Source organism: Serpula lacrymans (genome assembly GCF_000218685.1).
Source record: "Serpula lacrymans var. lacrymans S7.9 unplaced genomic scaffold SERLAscaffold_16, whole genome shotgun sequence".
Lineage (NCBI taxonomy): Eukaryota > Fungi > Basidiomycota > Agaricomycetes > Boletales > Serpulaceae > Serpula > Serpula lacrymans.
In genome coordinates, this window is record NW_006763305.1 from 624029 (window position 1) to 639075 (window position 15047).

Sequence of the window (15047 nt, forward strand, 5' to 3'; positions counted from 1 at the left end):
GAATAGGTTTCAGAAGGCGCTGGCTGTGAGTACCACTGCCTCTGGCCCGGTGACCCCGGACCGGCATTGGAAGGCCGCGATCAACTTACTGGGATGAGCCTTGTGGCACCATTGAGAGAAAGAACAGGCTGGTAACAAATTGCTTTCTTTGTTGGAGATATGAGAGAAACAAGCGTAGTACGAAGAAGGGAAGTGGCGCAAGCGCCGAACTAGGCAGGCCTAGTAGATGGAGTGGCCCGTGCGCCATCAGATAACATTTTTGATTTTGATTCCGTTCTCCTTTATATACGCTGTCGTCGTTAGGCAGACACCTCAGACCTTCACTCGAAGTCTGAGGTGAGATTCCCCATTTAGTGTTAAATTACGAGTACCTAGCTTACCTTTCGTTTTTCCAGCTGTTCATTGCTAGGTACATTATTCCAATATATTCAGACCTTCACTCGAAGTCTGAGCTGTTCATTGCTAGATAAACAATAGGTTATGAGTCCCAGCAACGACGAATCAACTCACCTCGAGAAAGACACTATAGGTGTCCCGAAACTCGAACCCGATGGTTCGAACTGGTCCATCTACCGGACGCGTCTCGAATGGGCTCTGTCAGGCAACAAATACGAAGCTATATAACAAAGCTCAATGTCTGGTCAAGTCCTTCCTTGAAGGCGGTGAATCAGAGTATGAGAATGAAGAGTATCGGTAAGAGCGCAAATCCAAACTAATATTGAACTAGAGAACAATACATCGAGTATATACTTCTCTATATAGTGAACGGCGATGGTCAGACCGAGAAAGGGAAATACTGAGAAAGTGGTCTGACCAGCTAACTAACCAATAAGAAAAAAGGGGGGAAGTGGTCAGATCTATCGTGTTTACTAATCATATGAGAAAACGTATTGGTAAGGGATATGCGATTGGCTGTATCAGTAAGCCCATGAGAAGGCGCTGATTCACTACCTTCTTCGCTTATCAATATTCCTCCGAAGTATTCCCAGACATAGCACTGGATCGTGGCTATGTCATCTGGATATCTTCTTGAGGGTCGACAACGAGTCTACCTCGTTGTAGGTACAATAGAACGTGAGTGTGAAGAGAGAATAAGAAGAAAAATGATAAAAGTAATAAGACACCGGCTGTAATCTCTAGTCCAAGGGCAAGAGGAGTGATGGGGATCGAATCTGCTAACCACGACATGACGGGAATGCGATAAGAAAAATCGATTCCTCACAGGCTCTGGCCGACAGAGACTGTGTCGAACACCTCTTGGGAACCGCGCCCAAACCAACGCCTACACCACCTGCTGCTGCACAGAGCGCACAGGCCAGCTCCGGGACAACGGTTGCTCCCGTGTCGAGCAAGGCGGACCTAGATGCATTGAACGCATGGTCAAAGAAAGAATACCGAGCGAGAAACATACTGGCACGTACCGTACCCGACTCTACCCTGCGAAAAATCCTCCACAAAGACACCGTAGCCGAGATGTGGAAGCTAATCTGTCAAGAAAATGAAAACAAGACAGAATTAGTACAATCAGAACTGCGAGACAGACTTGCCGCGTTACGCTGTCCAGACAAAGGAGACATGCGAGTCCACATCGATAAAATCCGCGAAATGTGGGAGCAACTGAGCTCCGCGGGGGTACAGCTCAGTGACAAAGAAAAATCCTCAAATGTCATGAGAAGCCTACCTTCCAACTATGCAACTTTTGTCTCCCAACTATCCGCATCTGCCCACATGACCGGAAACACCATCGACCCCGAAACATTGATAGTATACCTCTTGCAAGAATACGACCGTCTTACCATCTCAACCAAACGACCTGGCAAGAACGAGAATGCAGCCATGTCAGCGACTACAACGTCCAACAGAAGGAGTCGAGGCGGTAGAGGTCAAAGTCGAGGCCGAGGAGCGAGGAACGATCCCAAAGACAAGCCTTCTGACAATAGCGAGATCGAATGCTATAACTGTGGGGGAAAAGGCCACATCGGCCGAAATTGCCCTAGTGAAAGGCGCGACCGCAGAAACGAGCAAAAGAAGGACGCACCAGCTGAAGGAAAGGGCAATGCCCAAGAAACTGATAACAAGGGCAAGAAGCCCGAACAAGCGAATATTGCGATGGTCGAACGCGAGGAAGAGGGCATATGGAGCGCCATAGCGCTCCCCCCACCTAATGAATCACAAGAGTTAGCATTCTATGCCAAAAATGGAATACTCACCAATGGCGTTGAAACCGTCGAGTTGTACGACTCGGGGGCTACCGCCCATTTCACTCCCTACCGTCATCTTTTGAAGTCCTTTCAGACGATACCCGCCCAACCTATTAGCGCTGCAAATCAAAATTCATTTGCTGCAGTTGGGCGAGGTGAGCTTACCATCTACGTGCCGAACGGCGTCGAATGACCTACTCGAATCACCCTGAAGGATGTCCTTTACACACCAGACATCGCCCATACGCTGGTCTCAATTGGCCGAATCGATAAAGCCGGGTATAAGACCACCTTCAACCATGGGGAATGTGTAATCACAAACCCCAGTGGCAAGGTGATCGGTCGAATACCAAACATCGGCGGTGTGTATCCTTCTCGTCCTTTTGGACAAATCAGCCCGAGTGCGAATGCAGCGATAGAAAGACTCACCATCATGGACCTCCACAAACGTATGGGACACATAGCACCAGCTGCGGCCAAACGCATGGTCGATAACGGGCTAGTCCAAGGTATCAAGCTGATACCTGGTGATGAAAACGCTTTCTGTGAGTCATGTGTGCACGCAAAAACAACGCGAGAAGCCGTACCTAAGATCAAAACTGGCGAGCGTGCGATGGCCTACGGCGATGAGATACACACGGACCTTTGGGGCCCAGCACCTGTAGAAACGCTTGGAGGAAAACGTTACTACGTCGCTTTCACAGACGATAAGACGCGGGAAACTCACCTGTTCCTAATACGCGACAAAAGTGACACTTTCTCGCAATTCCGCACGTACGAGGCATGGCTGCAAAATCATATGAGCGCCGCCATCAAGGTTCTACACAGCGATCGAGGTGGCGAGTTCTTGAGCGGAGAATTTGACAAATACCTGCAAAAGATGGGAATAGTCAGAAAACTGACCGTCCATGATACCCCCGAGCAGAACGGGGTGGCAGAACGAGTGAACCGCACTCTCATGGAGAAAGTGCGCGCCATGTTACATGCAAGCAGCCTACCCAAATATCTGTGGGGAGAGGCAGTCAGACACGCTGTCTGGCTTAAGAATTGGACCTCAACAAAGGCACTTACCGGCATGACACCGCATGAGGCCGCCCATGGCGTAAAACCAGACCTTTCCACCCTAAAAGAATGGGGCAGCCAAGTCTGGGTGCATCACAATGATGGAACGAAGCTCAATGCCCGCGCGCGTGCAGGCCGATGGATGGGTTTTGACAGCGAAAGCAAAGGGCACAGGATTTACTGGCCAGAACGTTGATCTGTGACAGTTGAGCGTTCTGTCATCTTTAATGACTCGAAACTCACCCCAACGTCTAATGATGTGACCCCTCTTGAGCTTGAGGGGGAGAATAATGCCTATGATCAAGTCCAAAAAGAGAGTCAGATCATCGAGATAAACACCAATAACGCACCTCAGGATCCACCTAATCCCCAAGCACCCATCGATCCACCTGATCCACAAAACGATCAACCTCCTGCTCAACCTCCTGTTCCACCCCCAGTGGCCCCTCGTCGAAGCACCCGTCTTCGTCAGCCAACCCAATACGTCCGCGACCTCCTACAAGGAAAAGGGTCAATATCAGGAAATGATAAAGAACCCACCTTGCCCAGAGGCATCCAACTGAACCTTAACGACCCCGAGGGAACAGATGAAGAAGAGAGGGATGACGAGGCTTTAAGAGACCTGGCCCAAAATGTGGCCATGGTGGCGCGTATGGCTGACCTTGATGGTGTCGAGCCCAGAACCGTCGAAGAAGCGAAAAATTGTCCTGATTGGAACAAATGGGAATCAGCCATCAAGGAAGAGCTAGAAAGGCTAGACAAAGCCGGAACATGGACGTACGTAGAAAAGCCACAAGGCGCCAATGTGGTTGGCTGCCGCTGGGTCTTCAAAGTCAAGAAGACTGCTTCAGGCGACGTCGACAAGTACAAAGCCAGGCTAGTAGCCCAAGGCTTCAGCCAAGTTGAAGGAATCGACTATTTCGACATGTTCGCCCCTGTAGCCAAAATGGCATCTCTAAGAATCATACTAGCGACAACCGCTAGAAACGATTGGGAAGCTCACCAAATGGACGTCAAGAGCGCCTATCTAAACGGCAAACTTGACGATGACGAAGTCATTTTCATGCGACAGCCACCAGGCTACCATGCCCGCGGTCGTGAATCTATGGTACTACGTCTGAACAAGACACTATACGTCCTTAAGCAAGCTGGACGTAGGTGGTACCAAACGCTATGCGACGGACTTAAAAAGATAGGTTTAGTTCGGTGCGAAACAGACCATGCTGTTTTCTACAAACACCAAAGAGAAGGACTCACTATCATCGCTGTCCACGTCGACGACATGACCCTAATCACACCGTCTGCGACTGAGATGAAACGCTTAAAGATCGACCTAGGCAAGTTGTTTGAGGTGAGCGATCTGGGCGAGCTCCATTGGATGCTAGGCATCGAAATCAAGAGAGACAGGATTGCCCGCACCTTGTACATGTCCCAACGCAGTTACATCGATATGGTGGTCAGACACTTCAACCTAGAAGACGCAAAACCATTAGTGATTCCGATGGTTGCGAGCACGTACCTGAGCAAGGATCAAAGTCCTAAATCGCCCGAGGACTATGCAGAAATGCGAGACGTCCCATACCGAGAAGCGGTGGGATCACTGATGTACGCAGCAATCGGAACTCGCCCCGATATCGCACATGCCATCGCAATCCTATCGCGCTTCGTCGAAAACCCGGGTCCGGCCCATTGGGAGGCAGCAAAGAGGGTAATTCGATACCTAAAAGGAACCAGAGAGTTATGGTTAACATACGGTCCGGATGAACAACCACTCACCGGATATACCGACGCGGATGGGAGCATGAACGATAACAGGCGAGCCATATCTGGCTACGCCATGATGGTTGATGGAGGCGCTGTATCGTGGTATTCTAAGCAACAAGAAATCGTCGCGTTGTCGACGACAGAAGCCGAGTATGTGGCTGTGACACATGCGACCAAGGAACTGTTATGGGCAAGGATGTTTATAAATGAGTTATTCGACCAAAATCTACCACCGACTAACCTTCTATGCGACAATCAATCCGCGATAGCTCTTTCTAAAGACGGTCAATACCACGCGCGCACAAAACATATCGATATTCGATACCATTTCATTCAACATGCTATAGAAGATGGAAAGATCGAGATCACCTATTGCCCAACCAAAGATATGACAGCGGACGTACTCACGAAAGCTCTGCCCTCAGCTAAGGTCAAGCACTTCGCAAGTGCCCTCGGACTCCGTACAGCTTGAGGGGGAGTGTTGGAGATATGAGAGAAACAAGCGTAGTACGAAGAAGGGAAGTGGCGCAAGCGCCGAACTAGGCAGGCCTAGTAGATGGAGTGGCCCGTGCGCCATCAGATAACATTTTTGATTTTGATTCCGTTCTCCTTTATATACGCTGTCGTCGTTAGGCAGACACCTCAGACCTTCACTTGAAGTCTGAGGTGAGATTCCCCATTTAGTGTTAAATTACGAGTACCTAGCTTACCTTTCGTTTTTCCAGCTGTTCATTGCTAGGTACATTATTCCAATATATTCAGACCTTCACTCGAAGTCTGAGCTGTTCATTGCTAGATAAACAATATTCTTCAACACACCTCCTCAATGAGTGACCAGAGAAAGACCTGAGCAATAAAATGAAAAACTGGATTTGTATAAGGGGTTTACGGGCAATAGGTTCAATTGGTCCAAGGAAAAAGTTGAATTACCCATCAGTCGTTGGACTTGAGACTGTTGGAACTTGACCAGTAGATACAAAGTATAGTTATTTAGCTGTAGAAAAATAAGCAAGGAATTGGAGGGTTAGGGCAGTGGAACAAAACCAAGGTGATGACACACCTTTTAGAATTAGGGATGTAACAACCAAGAGTTAGTTACTCTGGCGCACACAGAATACACTATAAAGAAGATGACGAGGGAGTGGTTACCCCTTGAGCTGCAGAGAGTTTGTTGGTATACAACAGGAGGACTCGCTGAGGAGTCTCCTGGATCTATTGGGGTATATATACTACTACAGGGTTATTTGTACATGTGTACTATGACAAAACCGGATAAACCCGGTCTCTGCCAAAGCAGCCATTGTTCTCCATGGAGCATAGCCACCACTCCATGGAGTAACTATTGTTCTCCTAGGAGCACAATTGTACTCCTAGGAGTCATTATACTGTAGCGAGTAGCACCTCTGACTATAAGTAGTAGGGGGTTTAGTATAGGAATACCTCAGTCGTTTCTATAGCCTCTCAGGCAGCGGCTGAGGTATGTTACATTACATTTATTAGAGATCACCTTAAACTAACATCTATTGTAGTTTCACTTAGGTAAATAACTCAGTCATTTCTATAGCCTCTCGGGCAGCGGCTGAGTTTCACTTAGGTTTATTAGGTTATGAGCCCTGGTGCGCAAAAGCTACGCAGGAAATAATTCTTATTTGAAACGGCAACCTCAGAACCATGACCACAGCACGTAATACATCCGCATGTCCAGTTCTCACTGGACCCAACAATTTTCAGATATGGAAACTCCGGATCATCTCAAAGCTATGTCGGGAAAAAGTTCTCTGGGTTGTTACTGGAGAGGAGCTTAAGCCCTCACCAGGAAAACCTACCTCCTCGGAGGATCCTGAGATCACCTGGATACTTAAGGATGAGAAGGCACATGGAATCATCCAGGACCACATCTCTGATGCCCTCCTAATGAGGACTGGAGACCTCACCAGCTCCAAGGAGTTATTTGATAAACTTATCTCACTCCATCAAACGTCCAACATTGCCTCGGCCTTCTATTCATTCCAGCAACTCACCAAATTGTCCTGGGATGGGACATTACCTATCCAGGACCACATTGCAAAAATCCGGACAATTGATTCACACCTCTCCGGAATGAAACTAGGAGTTGATACCAAACTCATGGCCTTCGCTCTTCTCCAATCTCTCCCATGCACTCCTGAATGGCAAATATTTCAGTCATCGGTAATCAACACGATTGAAGAAAATAAACTTACCTTTGATGCAGTTGAGATCCGGATCACTGCAGAAGTTGCATGACAGTCAGGGAAGGCCCCTGGAGGTTCCAAAACAGCACTCAAATCCGAGGAGAAGTGGTGTGACTTCCACAAAGCCAAAACACACAACACCTTAGAGTGTCAAACACTTCAGTCAGCCGGAAAAGGTCAAAGGAAGAAGGAAAAGGCAAATGCGGCGGAGCAATCATCTGGATCTGACTCCGAGGAGGAACAGAGTCATATTGCATTGGAACATGTACATATTTCCAAGCCCCTTGCTAAACGCATTCAAGCTTACCTTGTGTCGGAACCCAATAAGACCAAAACAACAATTATTATTGACTCCAGAGCAACATCCCACATGGTCCCTCACCGCTCCTGGTTTGAGCCAGGAACATACCATGTTCTGCATCCTCCGAGGACAATCAGTTTTGGGGATGAATCCTCTGTAAATGCCATTGGCATTGGAACAGTAATCCTACAAGCAACTGTTGGCAAAAAGGACTACAATATTGCACTGTCAAATGTCTTACTTGTGCCAAACTTCACATTAGCACTTGTCTCTGTCCACAAATTGTCCAAAACCGGGTTATCAACACTTTTTCCAGCAGGGTCAAATGCTTGTGAAGTTCGGAAAAAGGAGGAACTTATCCTCACTGCCTTACACAAGCGAGGATTTTATCACATCCAAGCAAAACCCGAAATCAACCCGGAGTCAGCTTTTGCAGCAGTAGATGTAAATTTATTGCACAGAAGAATGGGACACATTGGAATGGACCGCTTGCAACGAATGGTTACAAAAAGACAGCTCCAGGACATAGACACCCTTACCGGAACCCCGGAGTTTTGTGAACCTTGTGCTTTAGGAAAGATGAAGAAATTACCTGTCAAGTCCACTGGAGGAAACCGAGCCAAGCGCCCCATACAAATTGTGCACACAGATGTTGGAGGACCAATCAAACCAACTTCCAGGGAGGGTTTTCGGTACTGGATTATCATTGTAGATGATTTCTCCAAATTTCCATGGATATATTTCCTAAAACATAAAAGTGAAGCACTGGAACAATACAAGCAATGGAAAGAAGATGTCCAAACATTCTTCCGGACTCATTTGGGAGAAGAAAACTTCACTCCACTATACACAGAATTCCTCCGGAGTGATGGGGGAGGAGAATATACTGGCAATGCATTCAAAAATCAACTCCGAGGAGATGGTGTCATCCAAGAAACTACAGCTGCAAATACTCTGGAACAAAATGGCATTGCAGAACGCATGAATCAGACATTGGCTACATTAGTAACCACTATGCTCCATGATTCCAAGCTCCCAAAGTCATTTTGGGTAGATGCCATGCAAACAGCTGCATATATCACAGCACGCAGCCCAGCATCAGGACTCCATGGAAAGACCCCATATGAAATACTGTTTAAAAGGAGAGTTGATCCAACTTTGTTTCGCCCTTTCGGATGCCAAGCATATGCCTTGATTCCGAAAGACAAAAGGCAAGGGAAGTTTTACTCCAAGGGGCGCAAGCCATAATGATTGGCTACACACATGGAAAGCAAGCCTACAAACTCCTAGACACTGAAAAACGGACTGTGTTTTCCAGTCGGCATGTCATATTCAATGAATCCGGAAAGGTACAAAAGGATGACACTGCTCCCTGGAACACAGACACTAGCACAGATCAGTGGGAGGGACTCATTCCAGAGAATGCTCACTATCCAGACCAAAAAACATTGGAGGAGGATGATCCTGACCCTCGGATCCAAGATCCAAATGAATTGCAAATGGAACCACATCTCCAAGGAGATGTTCCACAAGCAATGGAACCATATCAGCATGAAGATGTTCCGAGAGCAGTGGGGCAATACCTCCGTGGAGACGTTCCGAGAGCAGTGGGAGCACCTGATCAGCTAAGACACCCTCCACAACAGTCTCTACAACCAAGACCTGAACACTGGCCATCTTCAGAACGGAAAGCCAAAGTAGAGTTACAGTCAGTGGGAGGACAGCCCCTCAACATACAGCCAGCTGATGTGGAAAAAGTCCGAATACAGCTAGACAGCCTGTCCATTGGATCAGCTTCTGGAAGGCATACAACACCTCCAAGGAGTCATCCAACGCCTCCGAGGAGTGATTCAACACCTTCAGGAGTGAGTGGGGCAACAAATACACAAATGTGTCTACTCCCTGGAGTACCTGCACAAGTTCCTAAAAGAGCAGTCATGCCTGCTGAAGTCCTAGGAGTACGCAGAAGCAGTCGCCAGACCCGTCCTGCAGACAAAAACCGAGATTATCAAAGGACTCTAGATGAGGAACAGTCTCGAAAAGAGCAGCATGACAACTCCATGGAGAAGCCTAATACTCCTGAGGTTCATGAAGAAACATCTGATACAGAGGAGACATTTTTTGCTGGAATAGCAAGTACCGGTCCATCTAACACAGACCTTCCAAGGACACTAAAGGAAGCCTTATCACATCCGGATGGAGAATTATGGAAGTCTGCCTTGGAGGAGGAACTCCTAAGTCTCAATACTAATGCAGTATATGACACTGTTCCACTTCCGAAGGGAGTAAAACCCATCACATCAAAACCTGTGTTCCAGATCAAGTTTGATCAAAACAGAAACATTGAGAGATACAAACTCCGGATTGTTGCATGAGGTTTTACTCAAAGGGAGGGGATTGATTACCAGGAGGTTTTTGCTCTGGTTGCAAACTTAGAGTCAATCCGAATTATTCTAGCCCTGGCAGCAAAGTATGACCTAGAACTTGATCAAATGGACGTATCCACAGCTTATCTCAATGGAGAACTTGAAGAAGAACTGTACATGCTTCCTCCAGGGGGTGTTCCTATCCAACCTGGATACTGCTGGAGATTGAAGAAATCCATCTACGGGTTAAAACAAGCTGGTCGTACATGGAACAAAACTTTTGATCGCAAGCTCCAGGAGCTTGGTTTCACAAGACTAAATGCAGAAACATGTCTCTATGTATTCCGGGACAACAAATAAATATGCTTTGTTGTTGTCTATGTAGATGACCTCCTCCTAGGAGCTTCATCCCGGAAATTCATGGATATCACAAAAGCCAAACTCGAATCCATATTCAAAATGCGGGACCTTGGAGAAGCAAAATACATCCTCGGAATATAAATCCAATGTGATCGTTCAAACAAAACAATATCCCTATTGCAACGCCAATACATTGACACAGTCCTGGAGCGTACTGGAATGAAGAACTGCAAACCAGTATGGACACCAATGGCCCATGGATCAAAACTCCTTGCAAATGCTCCAGGGGAAGATATTGTGCAACACGAGATGCATATTAAAGGGCGTCAAGTGTCATACCTCTCAATTGTAGGCTCCCTCATGTATGCCATGCTCGGAACCCGCCCAGACATTGCCTATGTTGTTGGAATACTAAGCAGGCATAGCTCAGCTCCAAGGAGCCATCACTGGGAAGCTGCAAAATGTGTCCTCCAATATCTGAAAGCAACCAGGGACATGGAACTACGATATGATGGCACAGATGTCTCCATGGACATGGATTTCTATGGATATTCAGATGCAGATTGGTCTGGAGACCCAGACACGTCTTGATCAACATCAGGCTTTGTTTTTATCACCATCCGAGGAGCAATCTCCTGGACAAGCAAAAGACAAAGCATGGTAGCTTTATCCTCCATGGAGTCAGAGTACATTGGATTGAGCAATGCTGGACAACACCTTGCATGGCTTCGGACATTTTTTGAAGAAATTGGACATGCTCAAAATGGACCTACAACATTGCACTGTGACAATTAAGCAGCTATTATTCTTACATGAGATCCACAGTTCCGTGCTCGCACAAAACACATTCAACGGAAATATCATTTTATCCGAGATGACTTAGTATCAAAGGGAGAGGCAGTAATCAGATACGTTCCTACAGGAGATATGGTTGCAGACATTCTCACTAAACCCCTCACTCATGAAAAACACTGGAAATTCTCTAAAGCTATGGGACTACGGTTGCACTCGAGTGGGAGTGACAAAACCAGATAAACCCGGTCTCTGCCAAAGCAGCCATTGTTCTCCATGGAGCATAGCCACCACTCCATGGAGTAACCATTGTTGTCCTAGGAGCACAATTGTACTCCTAGGAGTCATTATACTGTAGCAAGTAGCACCTCCGACTATAAGTAGTAGGGGGTTTAGTATAGGAATACCTCAGTTGTTTCTATAGCCTCTTGGGCAGCGGCTGAGGTATGTTACATTACATTTATTAGAGATCACCTTAAACTAACATCTATTGTAGTTTCACTTAGTTTTATTAAAGCCCATAAACAAATTCCGTGGAATCTGGGAGGATTGTGTGTTAGTTTGTTTTTGTGTGTAGTTTTTCTAACAACAGTTCTCATCATCGACAACGGCAATTGACCATCCATTCACAACTTCTAGCTTGCAAGACTCTGATGTGCAATCACAAAGGCTCAGAGAAGTACTGGGTTACTCTAGGTGGATTTTTGCCAGGGGTGCAATCAAAATGGTAAGCACACCTCTGTTTAGTTCATGTCTGGCTGTGGCAATTAACTATCCACACATAGAATATACTCATCATGGCAGGCCTTGGCTTACATGTGGTAAGGATACACCATCTTTTCTAATAGCCATTTGATGTCTCTCAATTCCAGAAGTGTATGAAGTTCAGTATCTGGAGTACATCATCAAGACCTTGGGTTCCACAATACATGCTACACCTCGCAAGCAGCTTGTGGAGTTATTCAATCATTTTCTTTCATTTATCGGACTACATTGCCTTTTATCCAGTGGTTATCATGTACCAGTGTTGCATCTTCTCACACTATATCTTCTCATTCTTATCTCATCTTATCTCTCAACCATTGTACTACAGCATTGCCCTCCCGGCACCCCTGGCACTGACAATGACATTGAAGTGGGCATGTGAGCTTGAATCAAAGTGACATGAATTGCATTGACAAGATTCAGTCATCTGCTAAGGCACTAATGTCACATGATCACCTGTGACTTTCTTGTATATATCTAATGACACGCACAAAACCTTATTTTTGTCTTAAAAAATTGCACAGAAAGTTTTGCAGCTTGATTCTGCCCAACTCTGTCTGAGCCGATTGTCAGAAATATGCAATGTGCAGTTGCCATTAAGAAAATGGAGTCGGACACAGTGTTACAACAAGCATGGATTTGAGTGGGTCACAGGCTGTCACAGATCACCTGATGTTAGTGGTGTGTGCATGAGCCCTACCTCAAAGTACAAGTATTGGCGTACAAAGCATACAGTCATAAAGAAATGGAAGTCAGTGCGAATAACCGGTGCCATTTCCAGTGTCAAATTGTGAATGTGAGACCTGGTAACCTACAGTACCAAAAATTATCTTACTTTTCTATTCCTTTCTTGGACACACAGCCATAGTCTATACCAGGTGATCACAGTTCTTCTAAGGATACTCCTTATAGTCACATTATGGTCATATGCCCCTGACCTGTTATTACTATCTTCCTAGGATATTCATGTTGAACAATACCTCATTGCCCTTGACACTGGAAGTCTTTACACTGTTTGCTCTTACATACAAACCCAGCTTGGAGAGGAGCCTAAATTCACTACCTATTTATAATTAGTATATAAACCCCTGTACAACAGTAGGATAGGACAAGTTGAATATACTCTATATTTCCTTGCTACCATCAGCTGTAACAACCAAGAGTTAGTTACTCTGGCGCACACAGGAACACACTATAAAGGTAGTGAATGGGGAGTGGTTACCCCTTAGGCTGCAGAGAGTTTGTTGGTTAACAACAGGAGGACTCGCTGAGGAGTCTCCTGGATTTATTGAGGTATATATACTACTACAGGTTTTGTTTGTACATGTGTACTATACAGTTGATGAAGGCAGTGGCTGATGATGTCATAGGGCCTAGCCCGTATGGCCAGCTCCACTGCGTGAGAGAGTTTAAGTCTAAAAGTAAAAGAAAGGCAACGCGGCGCGAGAAAGGGAAATGCCGCGTGGCGCTTTAAAGTATAAAGTTAAAGCGGAGAAAAAAGGAAAGGAGATGTCCGGAAATTGTGTTATCATAACATCAGCCCTGTCATCTGAGCAACTATATCTTTGACCCTGACAGCAATCCTCAGCTGTAGGGAAGGATCTTCTATCCATAATCCCTGGGAACAATTGAAGACAGGAACCAATGGCAGCAATACCCTTGAGAGTCAAATTACAGTCATGTTGAAGTCTTGATCATAACAGGTACAGGACCATGTGAAGTGTCAGAGCACAAGGAACATAATTCCGGGAAGACCAAAGGTGTGGGAGTTTGGACTTGGGGGTTTCTGACTGTTTAGAGGTTCTGGTTTGTTTCCTGTCTGTATGAGCTCCAAGTCAGTAAGTTAGCCTTCAGGATTTGTTTCAAATCAAAAGACCCTGCAGATCTTCTCCCAACTCAGTTTACAATCAAAAAAAACACACTTCAAACAGTTTTTCTATTCTCTGAACACAGAATATCAAGCTAGTGTTCATTTGGTCACAGTCTGGCCTAACCCCATGGCTGCACATACAGTTTTCAGAATGTGTTCATTTCCCACAACTCAATTCTCTACCACAGAGAAATCCGTTCACTGTAGTGGATGACCCACGTCCCTCATACTTTTTGTGGGATAAAATAGATGTTTTCCAACTCCTTATGACCAGGTTTTTCTCCAGAATCAAACTGATCTAAGAAAAATGATCACTAGTTCTCGTGTAATAACATTCGGATGCAAACTCAATAGGGAAGTATCATTACCACAATAACACACATAGCGCAGATAGCTAGTCTGGAATTACGACTTCTTCTTTCCACTTCCACTGCCACGTTTCCATTGCTGCCAGCCTGACCTGTTGTTCTCCACTCTAGCGGGCTTAGTTGTAGAGGGGGACGCAGCTCTATGAGGATCAGATGAAAGCAAAGGATGCGCCGATGACAAACTGGGCGGGATAGGAGGTAAGCCCGGAAGTTGGCCCGACGAGGTAGGGAAAGTGGGTGGCTCGGGAGGGATCGTGGGGGCATTCCAGCCATGCGAAGTAAATGTAGCAGCCGGCGGCGGCGGAGGGGGATGAACAATGGCTTGGGGTGGCGGCGGTGGAGGAGGAGATGTAGAGCTGGGTGGAGGGGGTAGGGACGAGGAACTGGTATCGAGAGACGTCCACCCTGCGGTTCGGAATGAAGGAGCATTAAACGAGTCCCTTGGGTTTGGTGGGGGAGGAGGACCAGGCTGCGGGGGCGGTGAAGCAGGTGCAGGTATATTTACGGCAGACGCTGGCTCCATGGTTTTCCAGCCAGAGCGACTGGGGGTCTGGCTAGTACGAGTTGGTTCGACGACATTTGCTACTGTTGCCCAGCCTGATTTCTTGAATCCAGATGGTTTTGGAACATCCTCAACAGGGGCAGGATCAGTTGGTGGAGCCGGTGCGAACGGCGGTGGTACTGCCATCGCAGGTTTGGCCACCATCTTAATTCCAGCTGCTTTCGCGATCTTCCTGAGTTCCTTTTCTTCTCTCTTTCGTTCTTTTTCCTTCCTTTTCTCTACTTCCTCCTTTGGAACTATACGCTGGCTTGCTTGCATGTCCTTGAAACGTGCTTTATGGTGATGGGCATACGAGTTTGTGTGTTCATCATACTGAGCGACGTTGCGGAATTGTTTATCACAAAGAGTGCAGTAGAAAGCTTTTAGGGTGCTGCTTATCTCTGATTGAAGATTCGCGCGGCGAGTAACCGCGTCCTGTAAAAT

At 46.5% G+C, this 15047-nt stretch overlaps 1 protein-coding gene across 1 annotated transcript; it reads right to left on the reverse strand.

Moving 5' to 3' along the window:
* Nucleotides 1-707: 707 nt before the first annotated feature.
* On the reverse strand, nt 708-1224 carry SERLADRAFT_402161 (uncharacterized protein; the record flags this gene model as incomplete). Its single annotated transcript, XM_007323687.1, has 1 exon — nt 708-1224. A coding segment is annotated over one exon (156 nt), but the record flags the coding sequence as incomplete, so codon positions are not given.
* Between the last annotated feature and the right edge of the window lie 13823 nt (nt 1225-15047).